Source organism: Diplotaxodon limnothrissa, linkage group LG17 (assembly GCF_057381915.1).
Source record: "Diplotaxodon limnothrissa isolate DT_005_m linkage group LG17, D_limnothrissa_male_GT1.1, whole genome shotgun sequence".
Taxonomy (NCBI): domain Eukaryota; kingdom Metazoa; phylum Chordata; class Actinopteri; order Cichliformes; family Cichlidae; genus Diplotaxodon; species Diplotaxodon limnothrissa.
In genome coordinates this window covers 13072533-13099302 of record NC_140612.1, presented here as the reverse complement: position 1 = coordinate 13099302, position 26770 = coordinate 13072533, and the positions used below count along the sequence as shown (strand labels likewise).

General features: G+C 41.3%; 1 protein-coding gene across 3 annotated transcripts in view; it reads right to left on the bottom strand.

Moving 5' to 3' along the window:
• Positions 1-26770, bottom strand: part of LOC146614690 (carboxyl-terminal PDZ ligand of neuronal nitric oxide synthase protein-like) — a 230441-nt gene that overhangs the window by 57976 nt on the left and 145695 nt on the right. Inside the window, exons 7-8 of one of the 3 annotated variants that reach the window (XM_085376753.1) lie at positions 23747-23964; positions 2281-2445 (exon numbers count right to left, since the gene is read on the bottom strand). In XM_085376753.1, the coding sequence (XP_085232879.1) occupies positions 2281-2445; positions 23747-23964 (383 nt within the window). The remainder of the gene's footprint in view (positions 1-2280; positions 2446-23746; positions 23965-26770) is intronic. The other 2 variants (XM_085376754.1, XM_085376755.1) reach the window with 2 other exon arrangements.

Sequence of the window (26770 nt, the reverse complement as noted above, 5' to 3'; positions counted from 1 at the left end):
TAATAAAGTCAGATCATTTTAAACGGCGCCGTCATGTGATTTTAGCAAGAACTCACAAATGAATACACATAACAAATGTTAGGGGGATCTGTTTACGGAGCTTCTGATACAGACTTGTATGGAAGGACTTGTTAAAAACGTTGTCATTGTCCGAGCATTAGATAAATGTGGATAGCACCACATTTGGGAAGATGACGCGCCCCTCCCTGAGTGTGGGCTGAAAACAAATGGCCATCCATCCTTGTAGGTGCTTCACTGGCAGATACGGCTGTGGATGTATATGAATGGTTGCTTTGTAATTTAAACCTACATTATGTCCAATATATGTAATATGTCTCTATGTCGAGCCTGATTTAGAGCACGAGCCAAAACAAGTAAAGAAGTAATGGAGATATTTTTTTATTCTTCAGTGTTGCTTAAGTTTTGACCTCATAAAGTTGAGAAGTTGGGCCTTATAAATGATTCAATATTAGATTATTTTTCTGTCAATTATTTGATCGATAGCTGAGGTAGTTATTTAAGCATTGCAGAGATGGATGGTAGAAACAGCAGAGTGCAGCCAGAAGCCTATAAGGAAATAAACTGAGGTGAAACTAATTTAGATGCTGTGTGGAAGCAAACTGCTACAGCATCTCAGACAAGTTACGATCACTTGGGAAACCTTGCTAAATGGCAAAAGAACCAAGGTCAGACACAAATGCCTGGAACGCACTCGTTTGAAACATTTCATGAGGTGAAAATCGTTACTTCATGTTCCAAAGCAGTTTTGATACATTTAAAAAAAATACACACACTAGTTCCTCTGCCCGTGGGCAGCTACCTTTGGCCTTATTAGTGTGTAATTGATCGCACCTATGTATGGGCATGCTCAGTCTGAATGTGTGATTTGTCAGTTGTGGCAGCAGTTTGTTTGTTCATCTCCACCTTAAGATGAGAACAGTAAAGTTCAGTGTGGCCGGGCAGTTTAATCAGGACCTCCGCCTCCCTCTCTAGAAGCTTTGAGACATCAGAATTTAACTCTCTGGGATGCTTCTGGGTCAGCAGTGTGAGTGAAGAATCCACAAGGGAAAGCGTGCTGAGCTATGAAATGGCACTTTCTAATCTTAATCTTAAGGCCTTCTGTGTATGTGTGTTGATCCAGCTCGCAAACCCAAAGCCATTTCTGTCACTGTTCTCCTCCCCCACTACAGCCACTCAAACTGGATGACTGATGTCACATGCTGGATGTGCTTTGCACTTTTTTCCTCTCCAAGACCACAGGCATGTGTTGATCTCCTTAATTTGTCAGTGACCCGTGAGTCATTCCACTGATTATCCTTTCCACCCAAGGGAATTCAGAAATTACTGTTAATACAAAATGAAAAGAGGCCTATTATTCTTTTGCCTCATTTTCAGTCACTATTATAGTGATGGATGCTCATATCAAACATGGCCAAAGTTTCAGATCACGTGTAATCCCTGTGAGCCAAAAGCTCAGGGTTCAGATTGCTCTAAATATTCTCTTTCAGGCGCTCAGCACCAGCTGTCAGAACAATGTTGGTTTAAAGGTGGGTGGAACGAGTGTAAACAGCTTGTTTCAGACAGTAGGTGAACTAAGGGACTTCACCAAGTCCTAGTCTAATGCAAAGAAGGATTATTCTGAGCTGTCAATCCTGAATAGCTACTTCAGCAAAGTCGGATGGAAAGCAGAATAACAAGTCCCAATTAGAGATGAATTTTGGCAACAAGCTTGAAGGTACTCTAGCATCCTTGTACACAGCAGAAACAGTAACTGATATAGCATGGGCAGATAGACCGAGGGTGTGGTTGTTGCAACCTACAGGTGAAAGAAATGTGCTCTTAAACTGAGGTCTGTGGGTTAGTGTTGTGTATTGATTTAAAATCAATCACCAGTGTACCAATACACTGTTCATGATTCATTAGCTTACACCAGACTGTTGCTCTATTTCTATTGTTATTTTGCATCTATATTTTAAAAGTGAATAAATATATGAGCGATCACACTGACCATAGCTACAGTGTTTTCTCTGTGCTCATCTTCTCTTACATTCTGCAAGCTTACCCATAAGACTATAGCCGAAAAGAGGCCACATGAAGTTTGGAGGTTCGTAACAATTTACTCTGCAGAAATTTAGCAACTTCACTATGGTGAGGATTGTAGTGAGCAGTGTGAAAGTACTGGAGTGATGTGAAATGTAATTTAAATGTATAAAAAAGCATATTTTTATTCCTGTGCAAGCAGATTTCATGGGAGACATAATGTCACTGGATGACACTCACCTGTGCCACAGCCACTTGTGTCTGCTGCTGTTGCTGCTGGAGCTGTTGCTGGAGTAGTTGGATCTGGTGGTGCACAGACAACGGGGTGCTGGGTGGCAGTATGCCTGATGCTGGGAGCAGCATCTTGGGGCTGGACACCAGCAGGGAAGCCTCCTCTGAAGGCTGCTACCAGAGGGAAAAGGGGGAAATGAGGTCAGCATGATGAGGCTTCAAACAGAAAATCCTGCAAACTTGTTATTATGAGCACATTTACGGGTGGAAGAGCCTTCAAATGAATCACCGTGGACCAAAAATACAAAAATAAATGATACATAAGTCCATGCATCCGTCTATCCATCCATCTCAGCCCCTCCTGGATGGCATTTTTTCCAAAAATCAAAGTACGTTTGTTCTAATATAACAAGAAATTGGTTGTAAAAGTTGAAAATAGTTCAAGTTAACAATTAATTTGTCATGGTTTCTGACAGAATATCTAGATACAAGTCCCGAAACATATTTCCAGCAACCGTCAGTGTACTAATGGCACATTGTGCTACCTAATGCAAGTGTATCATATATCATCCAAAGTGTCAAAAAAGGGAAGATGTCATACATCTTCGCCTTGCTCATGCGGGCACTATTTAACAAAGCTGCTAGTTGACAGTCTGCAAGGTCCCTGTTGGACACGCTGTCTGTTCCAGTAGTCAGTCTGTGGTGTTTTGTGAAGGGAGCAGTACGTAAGTACATTATTTATTTACACCGCCTTTCAAAATACAAATGAAATATCAGTCTAAGAAGACAGTTTTAAATCTGTTATTTACAGCAGTTTTGTGCATGGCGCTGCCTTCACGTCTTATTACTACGGTTAGCTGTTGGAGTGATCTACAGCTTTTGAGGATTGGACATTAAATTGTTATTGCACTAAAGAACAAGAGCGTTGTAGTGACATGCAAACTACGTCTAGAACAGAAACAATTGCTAACACAACTTTAGCTCTCACTGCTGTCTACTGTTTCACTCACTCACTGAGAGGACAGACGCACGCTCCACTTGACTGTCGCGTCTCTCACCCTCTCTGTTTTTCCACATAATGATATTATCTTGTATCCTCGCATGTGATTGGCCACAATGTGGAGGGATTGGAGCATAGCTGAGCCACTGTGTGAGAGCTGAGCAGCGAAAGGAAATTAAGTGAGGAGCCGGCTCGCGCTCATTACATTGTGTATCATGGATACTGTTGACTCCAAATCTCCCGACCACTATGTCGATCTGAGACAGCGAGATGGAGACAGTGAGACCAAGACAAGACCGAGACCAAAGTCTGTCAAGACCAAGACCACGTAAAAGTGGTCTCTTGAGACATCCAACTCTAACTTGCAGCACTATAACTTCCATTTTCACCTATCCATGTTTCTACAGTAGTGAGTAACGTCCCCAACACTGCTAATAAGTAGTACAGGACATATAAAATGACCCAGATATTTAAGAAATACATAATTTGATAAAACATAATATTTCACGTAAAAAAAGTAAAATGAATATCAGAGCTTGTGTTTTGCTTCACATGTTGCAGGTGTATCTGTTAAAATTGCACACTCATGCTCGTTTTAACCATGTACTACTTCAAACACTTTTTCTAACTTGCTCATAAGAAGCCGATGATGCAAATCAAAAGTAAAAAAAAGAGAAAGAAAAGAAAAGGCTTTGCTAATGAATAAATAAATACAATCAGGACAAGCAATAGCGTCAATAAAATGCCTTGGAGAACAAGCCGTCATCAAAACAACAATCTGAATTTAAAATGTAGAGTTGCTGATTAGTTGCACCAGTGTGGAATGAGTGGTGCTGCCCTGGAATGCAGATCAGTAGCACTGAAATGCTCCACTCCAACAATAATGAGCTTTGGGAATCAGCTCTCCTTCATCTAACGCCATGAAGCATCGTATTATAGTTTCAAGGCTTTAGTTACCGGTCACACTTCGTGGCCTTTCCGTCATTCAACTAGTCAAAATATATATATTTCTGTAATACAATGGCCAAATAAAATATCTCATAATCCATGCTAATGATGACATCCAAGCAGACACAACATGGAAATACATTTAAAACACGTGCTGTTCCAAAAAATACACAGCCATATTCTCTTCTCCGTCATCAGATAGGAAGATAAATGCAGGTATTAAATCCCCTCTTGAAGCGGTCCTTAAAAACAGACTATTACACGTTGGTATAGAGGAATAAAAAAAAAAAGCACTCTCAGACATACACGGAGACCTTGAGATTATAGCGTACATGTTTTCCTCCAAAGGCATTTACCACACAGACTGATACAGGCTGAAGGCCATGTAGTGCCCCAAAGGTAAAACATTAAGTGCGCTTTGCTGTGATGGACCAGTCATGGCAGTAGTGAGAGGAGTCTAACAGCGAGCTGACATAAATTCGGAAACCTCGGGGCCTAATAAATGAAGCCAAGTGCCAAAAACTGCAGTTCCTTAAGGGTCACTGGAGGCTGGCTTCAAAAGCGAGTCAAATTGATTATTTTAAAACCCCTAAATGCTGTCGCGACTAAGTTAGGCTGCTTTGACTGATCTGTGTAACAGCACACGCTGTGTAGATGGCCTCTTTTAATTGAAGTTACTGAACTCCACCTGTCTTGAAAGTTACTGTTTCACTGAGTTTGTGTAGTTGGAGGAATTTTAAATGGGTGGATATATATTGTGGCTTGAAAGCCTGCAATCTAGTTTTAGTGACCGGAAAGTTTGTATTTATCAATAAGCCTCTCATCACTGTGTCATCTGTGGCTACAACTTAGCAACCAAACTTTCATGCCGATAAAGCAAGAATGAGCTGGTGGTGGCCATCACACCAAAGTGGATGCTTTAAAATGTGAAAACACTGGGTGGTATCACTTCCACTGCCACCTCTCTTACCTCCTGATGTGGACATTGTCGCCCTTAAAAACGGAGCAGTTTGCACAACTAGTGTATCGTAGCAGCAACACCACAGACCACCTTGTGCATACACCTGTGATGCTACCAGTTTCTGACAAAACTGCGATATTTATGTGTAACAGTGTTGGTCAGCCAGCCAGATATATGTGGATATCAAAAGCTTTTGAATAGAGCTGCTGTGTATTCGAGGGCAAAGTGTTTCATAATGAATCAAATGCTATTGGACGGTTGGGGCGACTGGCGATCAGAAACCTGATGAAATTGAACCTTAACCTGCCTTAAGGAATCTACGCCAAAATACTTCACAGTCTGTCTCTCATGCCTTCTGGTGACACCAAGAGCAGACGCACTCTGCATGAGAGGAAAATGTGACTGATGGCCTGCCTGACACGGACCTTTTATGTTAACGAGAGGAAATTATCCAGGTTGACAGGTTGTTTGGCGCCATCATGATTTGAATAATAAGACAGAAGTCTCCAGAATGAGTGAGAGTGTGTGTGTATAAATGTGAGATAAGAGAGAATTTGTTGGCGATGACTTCTCAGTAACAAGCAGGATCCCGATAAACGTGTTTTCTCTAAAGTGCCTCTTTTTAACACACACTTCCTTCACCTTTATTCCATTGGAGTTACTCCGAGATACGTAAAACAACTGCTCAGCTGCTAAGTAAAGGACGGTAAGCAGGATTATTGCGGTAGCTTTGAAGCTGGGTTGTCAGACAGAGAAGGTTTAGCAAGTGGAAGCGTGAATAAGATAATTCAGCACTTAAAGCAACACAGAGGAAAGAGGATGGCATGTTTGGCTCACGAGTACTGTGGACACAGGAACTATTCCCAATTATAGAGAAACAGAAGGAGAAGACAGACATAAATAGACTGTCAGCTGGCGCAGAAGAAGACATAACACAGATGGAAAGAAATCCCATTCCAAAAGTACACTGATTTAGTCATCTGCAACATTTTCCCATCTGATAAATGGTAAATGGCCTGTATTTGTATAGCGCTTTTCTAGTCCCTAAGGACCCCAAAGCGCTTTACACAACCTGTCATCCACCCATTCACACACACATTCACACACTGGTGATGGCAAGCTACAATGTAGCCACAGCCACCCTGGGGCGCACTGACAGAGGCGAGGCTGCCGGACACTGGCGCCACCGGGCCCTCCGACCACCACCAGTAGGCAACGGGTGAAGTGTCTTGCCCAAGGACACAACGACCGAGACTGTCCAAGCCGAAGCTCGAACCGGCAACCTTCCGATTACAAGGCGAACCCCCAACTCTTGAGCCACGATCGCCCCATAAACTGTTTACTACCAGTGATGTTTCCCATCACTTATAACAATGATTGTCTATGCCATAACTGCATATTAGAAAAGCCATTATACTGCTTTTGCAAAATCCATTGTCAACATCCAAAGAATGTGTCACGGAGGACTGGAGCTGTTCTAGCACCTAATAAGCAGTTTTGAGGAAGCACATAGGAAATTTCAGCCTCTTTGGGATGTGGGTAGTTCAAGAGTTGTCATTTTCCCCCTCATATAACATCAATGGTGAACAAAAGAGCTAAGGCAGGCCAAATATATGGTACCATACTAGACGCAAACAGCAGCTTACTATGCATCAAACAAAGGATTCCAGGCAAAGGAAGGTAATTCCTATGCAGACCAAACACATGAAGTTTGTCAGGTGCACTAACCATAAATTATAGGATGTAGTCACAGACTATATATAAAAAATAGACGGTTTGTGCCTTTAGCCCTAAGGTCACAGTTACAACTCTGGCTGCATAGAAGCATAGAATCAGTTTATGGCGCTTATTTGAGTCAGAGGAGGATAACGCACACAATGATTTGTCTTGTGGCTGTTGAGTTGACTTGATGTATGCTTACTGTATTCTAATTATATACGTTTTGAAATATATATTTTTGAAAGCAGCAGAAAAAAAACTGTGCAACGAATACACAGCATATCGACAAAAGCAGTGGGCCACCTACAGGAGCTGCGCAGCCTTGGAAACCTAAGCCATGAAGCTCCCAGCACACAGCTCTTTTGCTGATGTTAACTTCAGAGGAGGTCTGAATCTCTGCATTCCTATATACTGTAAATCATAGGAATAGTAGTATAAAAGAAAAACCCGATGCATTTTACAGATGAATTGCTTGACAGCTGCATTGATAAAAGTGGTAATGATTGTGGATGTAGGAGTATGCTACCATTTTACTTTCAAGCTCTTTTCAAGTCTCTTTTGAAGATGACAAACAAAAGACTGGTTGCAGAGTTGGTGTATTAGCTTCTCAGGGTCATTCTTTACCCATCTCAAAATGATGCCACACTTGGAATATAAGCTCTAAGAATGATATGGACTAATAATGTCAGAAATAAATAAAGGTATTAAGAACCAACCAGCTGATAGACTGTAATGACCTCAAACCTTATCAAATGAAGTTTGATTGTAGAATAGTGTAATTTAAAGAATATCAAAATACAGTTGTTGCATTTTCTTTAAAAAGGTTCGGCTGCAATAAATAAAAAAGAACATGTAAAAGTGTGAATAATTATTTTTATTATCCCTGAAACACATGACACATCACACTTCCTCTGAGCCAAATCCTGTAACTCCAAAAATGCCACTGCATAGAGGGCCCACACAGCTGTGTGAATGCTGGATGCCAACATATTCCCATAAACTGCACAATGCCTGGAGTGACTCCTAAAAAACTGGTGACTGAGCTAGCGAGGGTTGATGCATATGAAAAGCTGTCAAGGATGTTAAATGGGGCAGGCAAATGTGGGCGTAGAAGGCACTCAGTTGTGAACATTTGTAATCTTTGTGTTAATGGGTACAAGAAGTCCATTCATTAAAAAAAAGAAGCCAAACTGGTGATGAGATCAGTCTCTTTTTTTTTTTAAAGTAACTTTTGAATTTCCATATGAGACGCAACAATGGGTATGTTAACTTGGATAATGGGTGGATAAATAAAAAACATCCACAATGCCGACGACAAAAGCCGAGGACAGGCACTGAGTCAAACCCACACATGAAACGCTCACACCCCCGTATTCACAGCTAGAAGTTTGTTAAACACAATCCTGCATATTCAAACACAGACTCGGCCTCTCTGCACTGTTTACTGCCTAGAATAAGAAACAACAGTCCATGCCTGAATGCTAAACTTGTTTACCACAGAAAAAGCCAATTATGGAAGACGGAGTGAATATTCAAACTGAGAAGGGGGGCTTAAAGGGGAGGATCAGCCATATTGCTGAAATTTCTCATAACTGTTTGACCCAAAGGGAAAAGTTGCTATTATATCACACACTAACAAGTTCATAGTTGTCCCTTTATAGCCTTCCCTTTATCTTTTAGCCTCTGGTTGTACTCATTGATGGACAGACAGAAAACAGGGAAGCAGAGAAAAGGGAAACAAAGCTAAAGATAGATGATGAGGGATAAAGGAAGTTTTTAATTCTCCTCCTACAGCTGTGATTACACTAGCTGCTCTCTGTCTGTCAAACAGACAGTGCCCTCCCACCCACACACACACACGGACGCTGGCTATAAAACACTGTGCAGTCTGACAGGTTCTGGGTTCCTTCACTGCTGACAGCCTTGGCTACAGATTTACAACTTTATCAAGGGCTCTCGAGAAGAAAAAATAAAATAAAATCTGCACAAATTACTCCACTGTGGCTCTGCCTGTAATAAAATTGCATGACATCAACCTAAACAACCTAAACCATGGTATAGCAGTATAAGGGAATATCTTAATTTGGCGGAAGTGTTTTGACGTGCTTGGGCACGTTACTATGAATAACCCCATTAACAGACTACTCCTCCACTATGTTTTACTTCTAAGGGTGACTTCATGATAATATAGTGATAGCGTGATGCCTCCTAATGTAACAAATCTGTTATTGTTCAAAGGATGTTCCAAAAGAAAAATGGTTTGGGACTAACAGAATAATAATAATAAGAAGAAGAATTTGGGGCTAAGAAAAGCTTTGGTGTGAAAAGCAAGACTAAAGAGCTGTTTATCTTAAAACAATAGTTTGATTTATTGTGTCTTGATACTTTGTTATTAATATCCTAGCCATCTTGCTATTGTTTAACCAAAGACTTGCCTAGTGTCAGGATTAGCTAAATTAGCAAAGTTTGAGAAACAAGTAGACATTTAAAAAAAATTCCCACTCATTTTGGCATTCCAGTTTTCTACAAAACAGGTGATATTTTTATAAAAAAAAGGGTGCATGTTAACTACAACCAGTACCCTAGATCAGCGGTCCCCAACCCCCGGGCCTCGGACCGGTACCGGTCCATGAGTCGTTTGGTACCGGGCCGCGAGAGTTGAGGCTCAGGTGTGAAATGTATGGTTTTCAGGGTTTTTATCGGTTTTCAGTGTTATTTTGTTATCGTTTTTATCGTTTACTCGGTTTTCCTGGGTCTTTTCACGTGTGTTATGAATAAATTTTCTTTTTTTCGGTACCGGTACTAGTTTTATTTTGTTGTATTTATCCGCGACACCTTAAAGGCCGGTCCATGAAAATATTGTCGGGAATAAACCGGTCCGTGGCGCAAAAAAGGTTGGGGACCGCTGGCCTAGATGGATCAGCAATGACTTGGTAGATTTTAAGTTAATTACTGTATATTTCTCTGAATAATTTGTTTTCTTTGTACAACTATTTGACGGGGTTACTTGAAAGAGCAATATTCTAACCCAGGGGTGTCAAATTCAGGTTTACCGAGTGCCATATTGAAATACGAGGATCACACCAAGAACCATAAACATGCTTTAATCTGTAAATATACAGTACAGTACTGTATAGACATTTGAACTGCCCTTCAAGTTTTTATATTTTGCTTCCAAGGAGCTCAAGTGGTGGAATAGCTCCCTATGCCTTTTCAGGGTTTGTTTGTTTGTTCAGCCACTTAAGGACCCCAAAGCACTTTACACATTCAGTCATCCACCCATCCACACACACATTCACACACTGGTGATGGCAAGCTACATGTAGCCACAGCCACCCTGGGGCGCACCTCTGACCACCACCAGTAGGCAACGGGTGAAGTGTCTTGCCCAAGGACACAACGACCGAAACTGTCCGAGCCGGGGCTCGAACCGGCAACCTTCTGATTACAAGGCGAACTCCCAAATCTTGAGCCACGAAGGTGAAAAAGCTCCCCATGGACCCCTCTTTTCACTTGGTAAAGATTTAAGCTACTCATTCTCCCACCTCAGTCCCAGCTGAGATTGTTTGCCTTCAGCAAGAACTTTCCTTTGTCTTGGATTTTGATTTAGCTAGCCTTTTAGCTTCAGTGGGTGCTCTGCAGGTCTGCCTGTCTGTTTTGTTTGGTGTATGTAACAAGATCATGGAAATGGTCACCAAATGATGTCTCAGTGATATATCCTGTGTACTGATACAGGATGAAATAGGAGTGTACTAAATCAGAGAATATTTCAGCAGGTTTTAAAATCACATCCACAGTTTGTGGCAAGCTCACCCACATTTTCAACCCAGCATGCCACACTGATCAACACCCTGAGAAAGGAACCTCGTTGTCCCATCCTTCAGAATAGCCTTTTCATATTTCCTTTCCAATTTCCACTGAGTCCTTTCACTTCTGACACAAGCATCAGGTGGTGGTTGTTTTTTTGTTTTTTTTTGTTTTTAAATAATGCATACAGTCTGCAAGCTAGACTCAGAGCTTGTTAGGGAATATCTACAACCGTGCAACAAAGTCGAACATTTCTTTGCCCTTAGTGTCATTAGAATCATTTGAGCTGCTTTTGATGATCTTTCAACACAGCCATTGTTGTTATTGTCAAAGCTAATCTAAATAACATTTCTTGTTTTCCTGGCTAATGGTTGCCTCATTACTTTTTAATGATGCCAGTCACATAGTTGCGGGCATTAATTTGCATGTCGTTGTACTTGAGGCACTGGCTGTTCTTATTACTCAAAGCTCTGTTGGTTTTGCTTCAAGATGTCTAATCAGAGACTGATTCAGACCTGGGAAGCAAAGGGAGAGCTACTTATTACTGTAGTATAAAAACAGTAGGCAGTAGGGTCTGTGGAGGGTTCATACAAAACAACTCTTATGTTAACAATTATAAATAATAAGTAACATGTAATTGGGAGTGGTGAACAAGTTGACAAAAGTCTGTTGCAAAACCTATTTGGTATACCTGGATTTCTTCCAGGTTATATTTAGGTGATTTGCAAGCCAGGCTGGTAGTTTAATTTGTCTTAATCCAACATTGGACTTCTACAGTCATCCTCGCAATTTCTTCTACAGATCAGACATGCCAGTTACAGCTCCATTCATCCCATCCACCCGCCCAGCTATCTGGGGGGAGGGACTGGAGCCTATTACAGCTGTCATGGAAAGGTGGAGTGGACCTTGGACAGGTCGTCAATCTGTCGCAGGGAAAACTCTTCCTATGTAGACTATGGTGAAGCTAGGGAAAGAAGTGGAGTAGGGGTAAAAAAAAAACCCCAGAAAAGGCTTAGTGTTGTATGCGAGGCTGGACACGAAGAAAGGAGGAAAGGACTTGTATCAATTGGATATTGACAAATGCAGAAGAGGAGTACGGGATCCAATTTACAAGGGTGATGTGCAGAGCCGTCTACAGAGGGATAATTTTGATGAGCCATGCCATGAAAAGAGTTGTTTAAAGATAGGTTAAGAAGAGAGGTGACAATCAGCATGGAGCAGTATGGACTGCATGCCAGTGTTGATGGAGAAGTACCGAAAAGGTCAGAAGCAGTTGCACTTCTGTGTAACCTGATGAAGAAACTCCCAAGAACCTCTCAAGAAATGTTGCTACACGTTGGGTCGACGCAGCCTGCAACAACTTAAATAGCGTGGAAAGTTACAGTGTAGGGATAAAAGCTAAAGCTAAACCAAGCTTTACAGATGGGTTCAAAGTGGGGGTACAGTTGAAGATGTTAAGGTTTCCATTGGATGTGACCAAAATGGACAAGATTATAAATGAGTATAACAGAAGGGCAGGTTGAGCAGTTTGGTGGGTAAAGTTAGAGTAGCAAAGCTGAGATGGTTTGGACAAAGGATGTTAAAGATGTAGCTGCCAGTAGCGAAGAAAAAAAAGAAGACCTCAGAAAAGACTCATGGATGTATTGAAGGAGGATGCTAGGGGTAGGGTGAGATGAAGGCGGGTGATCTGCTTTGGTGACCCCCTAAAGGGAGTAGCCGAAAGAAGAAGAATGTCGACACAAAATGCAGGCTACTGGAGTGGAAAGTGTAATGATGGATGAGACAGAACAAGCAAATGATGAATGGGGAAACAAACCCTCTGTGTGGAAGTAAAAAAGATGTACGATCATCTCAGGCTTTGGAATGCAGATCAATCCTGGACTAACTCAAGCCTGCCTGAGGCGAAAAGGTCACCGTTTTACTTTGTCTTTTCTTTGGCCGCATTTTTTTGTGGTTTGCTGTCAGCCAACAACACACGAGTTACAGGCTCAGAGCAAATAGCTTCCTACATGGGATGATACCAGGTCCAAATACCACAACATTCCCACATATACACATTTAAAAGCAGACGTGGATAAAAATAGAGGGTAAAAATGAGGCATGCTTAAATGTTAAGGTCTGCAGGATGACAGTATTTTGGCTTTGGGACTCCTTGGTTATTGGCAGACTTGTGTTGTATCACAACTTTACAAGTCCGCACACGCGCGCACACGCATGCTGGGAAATCAAATCAGACAGTGAGGCTACAGAGAGAAACCACCTCAGCTAGTGCCTCCAATATAAATGGGTCAAGAGACAGTTTCACAAAACCCCGCTGAGTTTACAGTGAAAAGTTGAGAGGCTGCATTTTTATTGTGTGAAGAGCATTGGAAAGATAAGTCCTGTAAGGCTGCTGTGGAGACAGGGAAAAGGGCCAAGTGTGAGTGTGCCTGCAGCTTAGAAGCTATGAGTTAAAGGCTGAAGAGACATGAATGTTTCTTTTTTTAGGCCATGGTAACAGGATTAAAATTGTTTCATGAAATAGACTAACAGTGCTATGATTTAATATATGTAACAGTGGTGCTAAAGCTGTAACTTCCTGAAAGAGAATAGACTCTTTCAAGGTTAACAGCACTTGCTACTCACACCTCTTCCCTGCTTTCTACAACTCTTTATGTCATCATCAACATCATCACCCTCTTGTCCTGAAGCCAGGCGAGTAATCACACGTGTGAAAACAGAATTTATGGTCTTTAGAGTCACACTTGACTACCTAAGCTTTCACACTCAGGGAAGATGTTCAAATTCTCAGTTGCAGCTGCTTAACTACTCATTTATATATTGAACCATAAATTAAACAAGTACTTATGTATCTAAAAAAAAAACAGAACAACACCATTTCTGAAAGATGCAACTGACAGGAAAAACAAGAAGAATAAACACAAACACGTGTGTCAGAAGCATGCTACAAGAAGTTAAAGGAAAGTATCACGATGCTAGAAAGTTCATTATCATTTTGAGGAAAGCGATTGAACCAGGCTGTAAAATTAAAACTATACTAGTAGCCCAGAGAAGCTTCAGTGCTTATTCCGATCTTGGTGGCCTTTTGTTTTGCTCTCTTTCAGGATGAACCCCTCACTACTTCAATAACACTGAGGTCTGAACTCTAGGGAGGCCAATCCATAACTCATGAAATTAACTGTCCGTTTTCTATCATCTACGTATGTTTTTTTGCCGTGTCTTTGAGATCCTTGTCATATGAAAAAGTGAATGTGTTGTCAGTCAGACATTTTCCAGATGGTACTGCTTGAAAATTAAATCAATTTTGACAGTATTTGTCTGCAATCATAATCCCATCAAGTTTGATAAAGTCCCCATCACCGCCGGCTGAAATGCAAACCATGACAGAGCCTCCAGCCTTTTACAGAGGGCTGCTGACACACCTGTTACCACTGATTTTCAGTCTGGTTCTTGTATAACGTGGCATACCTCAGCTGTGCAGCTTTTCTTGCAGTTTCTGTTAATGATGACTTCTTGACAGCAATACTTCCAACACAGACCATTTCTTATAAGTCTTCAGTGAACAGTAGCTCCTATGACTGTTCACTTCTTGACACAGATCATGGATGTCACTCACCCAGTTTCCTTAAATTTTTAAAGGTCACACTGCACACCATGCCCAGATATGGCAGGTTGTTAGTAGGGGTGCAACGATATTCGTATCGATATTGAACCGTTCGATACAGTGCTTTCGGTTCGGTACGCATATGTATCGAACAATACAACATTTGTAATTTATTTTATCAACTTTCCTTCTGACGATGCTGTCTGTGTTGAGCGCTCAGTGAATCTGCGTTCGACTACTCCGCCTAGGCTGCACTGTCGAGCGCAGATCCACTGAGCGCTCAACACAGACAGCATCGTCAGAAGGAAGAGCGCAGGGCACCTCCCCTACCCTCATTCAGATGTGGTGTTTGGAATTATTTTGGTTTTCATGTGGCGTATGACCCTGAAGGTAAGCGAGTCATGGACTAAAGTAAAACAGTATGTTGGATGTGCCACACAATGCTCAATTACATGGGTGGGAACTAGTGTGTTAGCGCAGTTAGCTCGTTAACGTGTTGGCCGTCTAGCCCCATGCACGGGGCGATCGGCGGTAGCTCGTTAACGGAGATTTGCCGTGTTGTGGCGTTAAGGTCATTTCAATGAGATTAACCTGAAAGCACTAGCGGGAACACAACGAATATGACTGCACATTTACGCCGACATCATCCTAGTGCAAAGACAAAAACAACAAGCATGCTACTAACTTTAGCCGAGTCATTTAGACAGCTGTTAGCACATGATTCTCCTTATGCTGCTGAGAATATAGCCCAGAAGAAGCGGATAGTATAGCTTTTATTTTGGAAAGAGACATTTCTCTGTAATAAACTCTCTTTTCCAAAGATGAGTGATTCCTCAATCAGATACAGGGCTTGCAATATCGCTAGCCCGACGTCCCGGAGCTAGCGATTTTTTCAGTCGGGCTACCAAAATCTATCTCTTCCCTGCCCGTCGGGCTATTGTAGGAAAAATATATGTCAATGCTTTTGCATTCTTTCAGAAATGTAGCTGGGTAATTATGTCATTGGCATCGGTGAGCCACTGTCAATATGTGACATATTGAAGTCGCGTTTGAATTTGCGCTTGTTTTTTTGCTTTCACTTTGCAATCGTGCGAACTGTGTATAGAGAGCGACAGCACTGATCTGTGAGTGATGATAATTTGTGCACCAATTCCTCTGACATCGTCTTATTAATCGTTAGCTTACTATGCAAACATGACAAGTGAAATCTCCCGCAGCAAGCTTAAACATGTGAGAGGTTGATCGCGCAGAGAATCGCTGAGCTTATGTGAGTGCGCGTGTAAAAGCATTTCAGTTCTGCTGAGCCAAATAAGACAGGTCAGGGTGAAGAAGTGACAGCCAAAGAAAAGCTTACCACAAAACGGAGAAGTTATGACAAATCAGACTATAAGGCAAAAAGAAAGTGCAGCTTTATGGTTTCATGGACAAAATAATTTCTGTGGCTGCAATATGACAAGCTAAATAACCAGGGCTGCACATAAGTGGTCCGCAGGTGCGCATTCGCTGTCAAAATAAAAAACACGTACAAGGGTTAGGGTTAAATTTAAAAACTGTACATTTGAGTTAAAATATATATTTATAATTTTAATAAATGACAAATTAAGAAGGCATGAACATTTTTTTTGTATCGAAAAAATATCGAACCGTGACACCAAAGTATCGAACCGAACCGAACCGTGAATTTTGTGTATCGTTGCACCCCTAGTTGTTAGCTACTAGCTCCGTGGGAATCACTTTGTTCGTATAAATTAATAAATCGCAATGAATGAAAAATGACAAAACACTCTGGTTCCTTGAATACATAAATAACTGAGTGGTGGCTTAAGACTTTTGCGCAGTGTTGCATCTTTTATCCCTACGCTGGTTTTTCACTCCAGGAAGTGCAGACTGCATACTTGAGGGATATTAACCCTTTAAGACCTACCATAGAACCAAGTCCGCCAAAGCTTATATTATATTTTTACATGCTGTGGAGCCATTTTTGGGAGCATTTCAAGTTGATATACATCAATACAACCATTATAGCCCAAACTTTAATAATATGTCTGCATTAGGTGCATAGTAATTACATAAATTGCAAAAAAGTGCAATAAACTACAAAAAAATTGAAAATCGTTTTTGTTTTTTTAACATATATTTCTAGTTAGAGAAATTTAAGAGGCTTATCCCTCAAAACTGTAAATACAAAAAAAGTTGCACAAACTAGTTTCCCACCACAGGAAATTTATTTTAAGTGTCTTCATAGTTTTATTTTTGAAATGCACCAATTTTTATATATTGCAGGAAAAACGAAAATAAATATTATAGTGCAAATTTGCAAAATAACAGCATATGCATCAAAATAAACTATTTCCAGCAGTGCAATATGAGTCCTAAGCATCCCAGAAACGACACAGAAAGTCATAAATTCAAACATAACTTTTAAAAACACAAGTATAGGCTCATAAGGCCCCGATCGTAATAAAACTACATTTCCGCAAAATGACGTCACTTCCGGTTTCGGGCAGGTCATGGCGGACATGCGGCAGTTCACGCTGATGGACGTAGGAAGTGTTACAAACAGCTGATCGGATCGGCGAAGCGTGTTTCTGGAATATTATGTTTTTGTTGCTGCAAGCGCTTTTTATGCAGTTTTTGCAAAGCTATATGTGGAAGGAAACTGTGACCTAGGACAAGCTGATGGCATAAGATGTAAGTACAACTCCTCCGGTTTCATATGCAAAAAAAATTATTGCGCTAGCTTACGTGGTTGCAGTGCTACCGGGATTTAAAAATACTTACGCAAAATGGAGCGTGTCCGCTCCGACCGGCTTTAAAGGGTTAATATTGCCAAAAGTCAAGCAAAGCTCTGTATAAACATTTTCCCTAATGTTGATTTTTCAATTATTTTGGGAAAGTTTATTCTCCTTACAACGGTTTGTATATTTATTTATTGATAAAGTTTAAATTTAGGGCTGGATCAGGCAACCCTGAATGCTCCATTAGTTATGTGGCAATAGGTCTAGGCTGTTGAGGGCTTCACTCACCTCTTTTCACTCTCTATGCCTTATATACCACTCTGCATTTTCTCAGTGTGTCTTTTGCCTCCCTCCTTTAACTCCAATCAATTGCAGCAGATGGCCGCCCCTCCCTAAGCCTGTTTCTGCTGGAGGTTTATTCCTGTTAAAAGGGAGATTTTCCTCCCCACTGTTGCCAAACGCTTGCTCATAGAGGGTTGCCTGATTGTTGGATTTGGATCTATTGCTGTAGGGTCTTTACCTTATAATATAAAGTGTCTCGATGAAACTATTGTTACTTTGGTGGCATATAAATAAAACTGAAATGAATTATTTTGCGTATTATTGCTTCTAATTTTCCTCAATTAAAAAAGAAAGTATGATCTAAACAAATACTGGATTGATATGTTGGTATTTAGTCTCCTGTGTTTAGGCCATGAGATTTTCCACGGTTCCTGGTTGGCTCGAGCTGGAATTAATCAAGAAAGTGGAGGCAGCTGGCCACTGTGTCTAGGATCTATAAAACCTGCCTCCTCCTTGTAGCAGCTCACTCTTCTGACACAATTTTCTTTTCTATTTGAGTTTTGATTTTTTATATAGTTGGATTTGAGTTCACCAGGCAGATTGCTTTTCTGCCACTCTCATTTCCAAGCCTGAATTTTTGTTGCATTTGATAAAAGAAAAACGTATTGCTGCTAAATTAAACTTAATTTTGGTTATTCCCTCGTGTCTTTCTTTTATTTGTTGTGATCCCAAAGCCAGACTGTAATAACTGTAAAGCTGATAACAAGGGAAATATGGGAGGAAAAAAAACCCAAACAATCAGCACATTCAACTTTTAACTGATTTTAGTGACTTCAGATCAAGGAAAATAAAATCACATCCAACTAAACACAGACTCTGCCTCTCACCCACTGGGCACCATAGCTTGTGAGTGGGAAGCCTGTCTAATGATTCAACAACGTTAGGCCATATTAGAGCTTAAAACAAAATAAAAAAAGTCATGAAGGACAGCGGAAAAAAGGAGAGGACAGAAAGTGATTTGTCAGTGGAGTGATGTCTATAGCATTACTCTCATAAAGCATTTACACCTACCTAACAGCATCTGAAAGTAGGCCAGATGCAAAACCTCTATCAGTGCATTTGTTTTAAAGTCACACTTTAAAGCTCGTCAATGTAAACGTACGTTTTATTCATTCACTGGTGGAACTCTTATGCAAACTACTGAACAAATGGGCTCGGCAACTTCACTTTTAATTGGTATAAGAGTGATCGCAGCCAGTACGAGATGCACCATGAGAGCTTGGATGCTGGTAGTTTTCCACCCAATGACCTGTGGAATCACCTGCTGTTTGAAAGTGGTTTTGCACACTTAACCTCTGGGCGAACAGAGGACACCACAAATACTTGTAATCGGTCTCCTACAGCAAAAAGAAAATTCAATGACATCACCAGGAAACCCCTGAGATTTTGTAGTCACAAGGAGAGTGGTGTCCTATTTTTACTCTACTTGACTGATCCATTAGATAAGCATTTACCTCTCACCAAAAACACAAGAGGAGCCAGAAATATGTAAAGCACACTTTTGTCTCTCCATTGCACCCAGTGACTTTGTAATTTGCCTTGGATTAATACTTTTTGTGATCCCTGAGGCAAGCCCTTTAAATGAAGACGTCCTGACTCAACCCCATGGACCGAAAGCCTAAGGTAGGATTGATGCGTGCTCTCCGAGTCTTCTGGGATCATTTGAACACAGGCAGCCGAGGGATTTGTCAGTCTAATGGGAGCTGACAGGAAGAGAATGAACTTTAACACTCGCAGACTGCTTTCCCTTTCATGAGCTTCCAAAGAAACCCTGTAGTGAATCAAATCCCTTTCCTCAGGGACACGCACACACAGAGACACACACACGCGCGTATATATGTATATATATATACATATACATATATATATATATATACATATATACATATATATATATATATATATATATATATATACATATATATATTAATACGCACACTACATGAACACACGACAATGTGTCACGCACACAGACATTCGCTCCCTCCAGTGACCTGAGAATAGAGGTCACTGCCGAGAGCTCGTTGTTTCAGTGATTTCACGCCATGTTGCTTTCAATCAGGAGCTGTAATGAAGGGTCTCATAACTAACGTTAATGGGACCCAAGGACTGTTAACCAGATGAATAGCTTGGTTTTATAACTCTGATTTAGCATCTGGCATCTCTTCACGTGGTGTGTTAACAGGTATGTTTCGGTGCGCCTGAAGCCTGAGGTGACATAACACTCTTGTGTGGGTCTTGATGAGACGTTTACTTAACGCTGGCCTGGAGTGTTGCCTAGGAGCTCATCTGTTTCACTATTTAGCATTGACTGAAGATGAATAAGGAACAGCCTGGTTACCCGGAGTTAAGCACAGCCCTGAGCGTTTTATGAGATCTGATGAAAAAAAGACCATCAAGAAATTAAAAAGATATATAAACAAAAACTATACTCCAAATCAGTCGGGGTGAATATGACCGTCTGAGCATCAGAGGGAATAAATAATGCAACTCTTTAATTTGCTAAGTAGCAGAAATGTTTGGCAAATGTTGCAACTTTGTCCCAAAAACTGGCAACTCTTCAGGCCACAGCCTTTCACTCAAGAGCACTCAGTAATAAATCTTGGTGCATTGTTTTATTCAGGCTAGACAACAGCAGTCTGTTCATGACTCTTATTAACATTCTTTTTAGAAAATGAACACTAGCCTGAATAAAGCTTACAGAAAGGCGAAAACAGTAGCCTGTCTGGAGAGCCTGTTCTCCTTCCCAGGGTGTTAAATGCTGCGGTTTTGCCAGGGTATGCATGTCAGTGGTATGCACAAAGTCCTACAGCACAGCAAAAGTAAAAACGAACATCTCCACAGAGCTCTACGTTGTCCTGTGAAAAAGGAGAAAGTATACTTTGACTCCTTCTATAAGAATTTAAGCAAGTAGGTAGCTGCCAGGTGCTGCTATTCAAATGTACTTTATTAACTGCACATCTGTCTGTGTGAGCACCTCTACAGAAGGAGTTTAATGTACTTTATATACTTTAATGTCAGGTACACGTCAGTAGTGTATGTGCCAGCAAGTTCACTCTGAGATCAGAGAAACTGCAACAAACCCAACAGCTACATTACAGACTCTATAAGCCTCAGTTGGCATTTTAGTCCCAGTACAACACAAAAGACTGAACAAGTCTTCTCTCTAAAAAAGACGATGGCAGCACAACTCAGGTTTCCAAAATTGCATCTTAACAAACCACAAGACTTCTTTAAGAATGCCCTTTGGACAAAGAAAACCAAACTGGAGATGTTTGGCCCTAAATTCAGGTCTTTTAGAGTGAAGGGCCCAGTTCTGAAGACCTTCTATGACTCTGTGGTGGCCTCAGCCATCTTTTACGGTGTGGTCTGCTGGGGCGGCAACATCTCTGCCGGAGACAGGAAGAGAACAGACTGATCAGAAGGGCCAGCTCTGTTCTAGGATGCCCTCTGGATCCAGTGGAGGTGGTGAGTGACAGGAGAATGGTGGCTAAGCTGTCATCCCTGTTGGACAACATCTCCCACCCCATGCAGGAGACTCTGACAGCACTGAGCAGCTCCTTCAGTGGCAGGCTGCGGCACCCACGGTGTGGGACGGAGAGATTTTGCAGGTCTTTCCTCCCCATTGCTGTCAGACTCCACAACAAAGACTTCAACTGATCAAACACACACATCCACACATGTGCAATAACACTAAGTAGAAATACTCTTTTCTGGCATCGTTGTATTATACTCAATTGTATATAACATTTGTATTCTATTTTATTCGATTGTATATAGTATTTTATTTTATTTTATTCTATTCTATTGTGTACAGTATCTCATAGATATATTATTCCAGTGTTTTTTCTCTAATTTTTCTATGCAACTTGCACTGTCCACTGCTGTAACAAAACAAATTTCCCACACGTGGGACTAATAAAGGTTATCTTATCTTATCTTGTCTTAACCGTCAGCACCACATTTAAGAAAAGCTAAATGCATGACATCAGCACAGTCCTACCAGCAGTCAAACAGAGTTGCAGAGGGGTGATAGTTTGGGCTTGTTTTGCAGCCACAGGATCTGGACACCTTGCACTTGTTTAGCTCACCGCAAACTCTGTATACCAAAGTATTGTCCAACAGCTAAAACTTGGCTAAAGTTGAATCATGCAAAAGGAAAATGCAACAGAATCACTGAAGAATTCAAGAATTGAGATGTTGCAAGAGCCCAGTAAAAGTCCAAACTCCAATCTGACTGTAACGTGGGACACTAATGGAGCTGTGCAACACTAAATGCCCACAACTACCAAGGAACTGTAGCAATGCTGTCAAGAAGTATGGACCCAAATTCCTCCACAAAGATGTGAGAGACTGATAAAGTTATACAAAAAAAACCCCACTATAGCTTAAAGTTAGGATTGACTTCTGTATGACTTATCTGTAACTGTGACAATGTTTTACAGGTTCAAAAGAATGAATATAGAAAGTAACAAATAAAAGCAGTCCAGGCTTTTCTGCTATACTTGTCCACTCACTACTGAGCAAAGCCAGGCTATGGGAAGCTATAAATAATAAAAACGTAATAAAATTATTACAATGCACCGCTGTTGCCAACTTGATATGGAGCCCTAGGTCTTGAGCCAAACAGTAGCATAATAAACATCACCCTGCACCCCATCTCTGCCCTCATCACGTAGAGTTTCCCTCCCACTGCCTCCTCTATCAAAAACACAATTACACCCCTGCATACAACTGTAAATCCAGTAAAAAACAGTTACTATGCTGCTCTGCCAGCAGGCCAAACAACCATGCTCTCACACCTTCCGACAGGCCAGACAGCCTTTCTCTGGTTATAGATAGATGCTAGTGGTGAGTTTTCACAGGCCAGAGAGCAGATGGTCTGACTGAGCAGTATCAAATCTCTAATACTACAAGGCCATGCAAAGACGTGAACTGGCCATCTTTGCGCTCAGTTGCCAACACACTGCTAACAGCTCCTGAAAGAAACCAAGTAGTGGGAGCTACTTTCTTAACAGTCATGCCATACACAAGCACAGAGCTGGTGTAACATTGATTTTAGTGGAGTTTACTACATGCATTTATCTTCAAATGAAAATGAAAACTTTATGATTTCTCAAGTAAATCTTACATTAAAGAAAGCCTTCGAGAAATCTGTATAAAGTCTAAATCTAAACATAAACCGGTCCGTGGCGCAAAAAAGGTTGGGGAACGCTGACATAGGGGCAAAGGTCATGTTTCATAAAGCAAGGCATAAAAAAAACTACTTACATTTAAAAAATATATATTTTACAACTTAAAGTGTCCATTTGGTTTCTGCTGATGGCTCAGTTTGAATATTGGAACATTAGAATAAAAGCAGGACAGCAACCGTCCTAGATCTATGAAAAAAAATGGAGGTTGGCAGTTGAGTGCATTGAATATTTTCACATTTGACAACTGATTTCAAGCAGCTGTGGTGGCTAAATGACTGAGTGTACGACACCCTCGACCACTTTTGATCGTCACGTAGTAACACAGTTAGCACCTAGCTGAAAGCGACCTGCCTCCATGCAGTCGTGGCCCGACACAGATAGTCCTGCAGCTACTCTCAGAATTGCTAAAGGTTTGCAAAATAACTGCTGTCTAATTTGCAAACACAGATTGCCAACACTTTACAATCAATCAGAGTGTGCCAAACAACTCGTCTGCAACTCATCACTTTGCAATCAGCGACTTGAATCAACTGGTTGGCAACTTCGTATATTTTTTATAAAGCAAAGTGAGCGTCTTTCTTTGTACGTAGATGGCAACAGATTTGTAAAAGTCAAGTGCTGCATTATCACAAACAGATTGCATGTAATTGTAACTTGACCACATTCGATCACAAACTAATAGCAGACTGACTGTGTCATTTATCACTGCTTTGATGCACCAAAGTTGCTTTGAAGATGGCAGCTGTTTGCATGTGGTTGTGGCCTTTGTCCCTGTCTTTGAAACAACAAGAGTGTGAGTTCATTGCATGCAGTACAGTGGCAATAATCTTGGTACTGATGTGGTCTCCAACCACTAATTGCTCTGCAACTTTACCATAACTAGTTTGACTCTCCTGGTCACGTTGGGCTTTTCTGTTTGGGATCTTTTGTAAAAGAGCCTTCCTGCCACCTCGTACATGTGTGAGATTAATTGTTGATTCCAAAACAGACACGGATGTGCAGTAGATAAAGTGCTTCAAATTTAGAGAATAAAGTGACTAGAAAAGCGCTAAAGGCCTGTCCATTTGCCAACTGTAATGCCAAGCTGCTGCCACACATACAGAGAACATACATGAACCTTGGCAACCACATTGCCTATCTGTACACACAGTGTTTGCCTACCTTGTTTTCTGAGAGGTTCACATCTGTTGTCTTGGCTGTGGCGTCCAGGTCAGTCACTCCTCTGTTGAGGTTCAGATCCTCTGCTGCTAGCGCCTGGCTCACCTCCTCGGCATCAATGTCGGTCTCTTCAGCGACGGTCGCCGTCTTCTCTGCACCTGTTAGCTCCCGAACTGAGCCCAGGAAAGTACATACACACACAGGTGGATAAGCACGCACACCTGCACACACACACACACATGTAGGCGTGAGCATGTACGCACACACACATGGGTGGACAAACATAAAAGCGTTTAAGAGAAAAGTTTCCACACAGCCACAGTATGCTAAATAGTTGACAATTTTTTTTTATTGCCACACAGATGTCAAATTTAATGTCAATTTAAAATAAATGTACTGTTGGGAGCACACTCTGGCTTCCATTTAGTGTTCCTGTTGCTGTTAATTTATTTCCAATACAGAAATCAGTGGTGGTTTCTGAGTTTTTACAAAGCAGATATTAACTGTGATGATCAACAAAATTGCTTCCTGTGACACAAAATCAAAACAGCTGCTGTTCACAGCCAGCCCTCCCACTCTTCTGCTTGTGGCCCCATCGCTTTTAATCAAAATTTTAATGGAGATATCCATTTTCCTTTTATTTGGTAAAGACTACTTTTGTTGCTGTTAATAGTTCCAGCAATCCAAACATGTTAATTTAGTAAAAACACTGTTGAAAGCTGCCACAGTTTATGAGAGATCGATGCACTGAAAGACATTTTTAAAAAGTACCATTAAAGTCAATTAAAAAAGCAGAAATATGTTGATTTAACTTGATATTTGCCAGCAATGATTTCTCAGTTATGAGATTCCTCCTGCCTTCAGATATTTCCTCTGTAGAACTTTGTCACAGTCACTGAAACACTTCCTCCCAGTACCTGGAATGTCTTCACCCAATTCAATGTGAACCTTGTAACCAAGGAAAGCCTGTGTTTCCATATTTTATTCCATAAAACTGCACAACTGCACTGCACTTGAAAACTGCCCACAAAACAAAATTGCATTTGTTTTCTAGCTGTTAAAAATACACTTGACTGGCATAGGGGCTGCACTCCCTTCACTGGCAAAACTATATCAGCTGGCAAATCCATCTGCCCACCACTGGCTATCACGAAATAAAGCGAATAAGCATGAATATAAGAATATATAGTGGAAATACACTCACTTTCATCTATTCACCTGCTCGTTAACACAAATATCAAATCATCCAATCACATGGCAGCAACTCAATGCATTTAGGTATGTAGGCATGGTCTAGATGACTTGCTGAGGTTAAAACAGAGCATCAGAATGGGAAAGAAAATGTGTTATGGTTGATGGTACTGGTCTGAGTATTTCAGAAAGTGGCGATCTACTGGGATTTTCTCACACAACAATCTCTAGGGTTACAAAGAATGGTGTGAAAAGGAAGTATCAAGTTCTTTCCGAGCTCGTTGCAACCAGTCTATTCAATTCAATTCGATTCAGTGACAGGATAAAATCTGCACTGTATGTTCCTGGTATGCAGAAGAATGCATGTCTGAATCAAACATTAAAGCAGATGGGCTCCAGCAGCAGAAGACCACACAGGGTGTCACTTCTCTCAGCTCGTTTTCCCCTCTTGTGCACCCAGCTATTAATCCTCTCCTCCCCCTCCACTCAAACCTCCTCTCCAATAGTTTGGAAGGAGCACAGCTTGTCATCTCCAATACTTACCATTCAAAACCTGCTGCCAGTACTACTCTCACCTTTTCCTCCATTACACCTCGTAATACTCACCCTTTCTACTCAACTGGCAAAGCTCTGCTGCCCGGTGTTTACCCGTGCTCTCTGCTACTGACATAATTTCCCCCTGTTGTCTTTGCTTCCCAGTTCAGCCTCAACTCTTTCCAGATGACTTTGTTATTGTTAATTACACTGAGAGAAGAAAAGAGCTAAGCTCCTTTGCGGGGAGACTGTTGCAAATTGAGAAATGGTGCATACATGGGCCTGGGTGGGAGCCATTTACAAATGACTAAAGAGAGCAAGCGTTATACGTCTTGGATAAATGATTACATACAGCAACACTTCCTCTTGGAATGTGTGACCCTGGTATGATGAATATGGCATAACTATTATTTCAAGCACTTTATAAAGGTTTAGCAAAGTAGATTTCCCCGAAGTTTATAATTCAAATGAAAAGTGATATGTAAAATTAGCCACCTGTGCATGTTACACTGCAGGCTCTACACAGATTCACTGCAGAAGTCCAAATTAAGCTTTAGGCTCAAACCACGGCTCATATAAGAAAGTCAGCCGCCAGCTGCCTTCAGCCTCAGTGCCCACCCATGTCCACTGTGGGTGCAGACGGTGGTGACAAGAGGCCCAGGTGGCAGAGGCAGAGGTCTTTGTTGTTTATATTACTCAGTCTGGGTTGGACAACTCCTCTGAAACAGTACAGAAACATTGCCGCACACTTTCTTCTCTTCCTTTTCTTCCTTCTTGTGACTCCCTGCTGTTCAACCCAGTTCTCCATCCCCTCTCCTCTTTTCTAATCTACATTTGGTCTTTCTTCTTCCTTTCATCCTCCTCCTGAGTTTATTTTCCCCTCTAACATCATTTCCTCTTCCTCATCTCAACTAGACATGCCTTCCTCCAGCACACTATCTCCCCCTTTTTTTCCTCCCCTCTCCTCTCATTGCCATGATAATTAGTTCTTCAGATAAGCACATTGGCTGTGCGTGACGGCGCTTGTGTTATTTAACACACCGTGACAGTGAGTGCGTGTGTACAGACCTCTCCTTGTATGCATGTGAGGTCCTCTTTACAATGTGTGTGCGATGCACAGTTAGAGCGTGTGGGTGATCTCCGGGCTCATCAGCATGTGAAAACGAGCTCGTCTTTGGAGGGCTGGAGGGGAATCTGCAAATAACATATCCCTGCCCGGTGTAGATCAGGGCAGGGAGGACGACCAGCAGCTGGCCGCTGTAAGATCTGGAACAATGGTGTAAAAGAGCTGCATTTGATGAC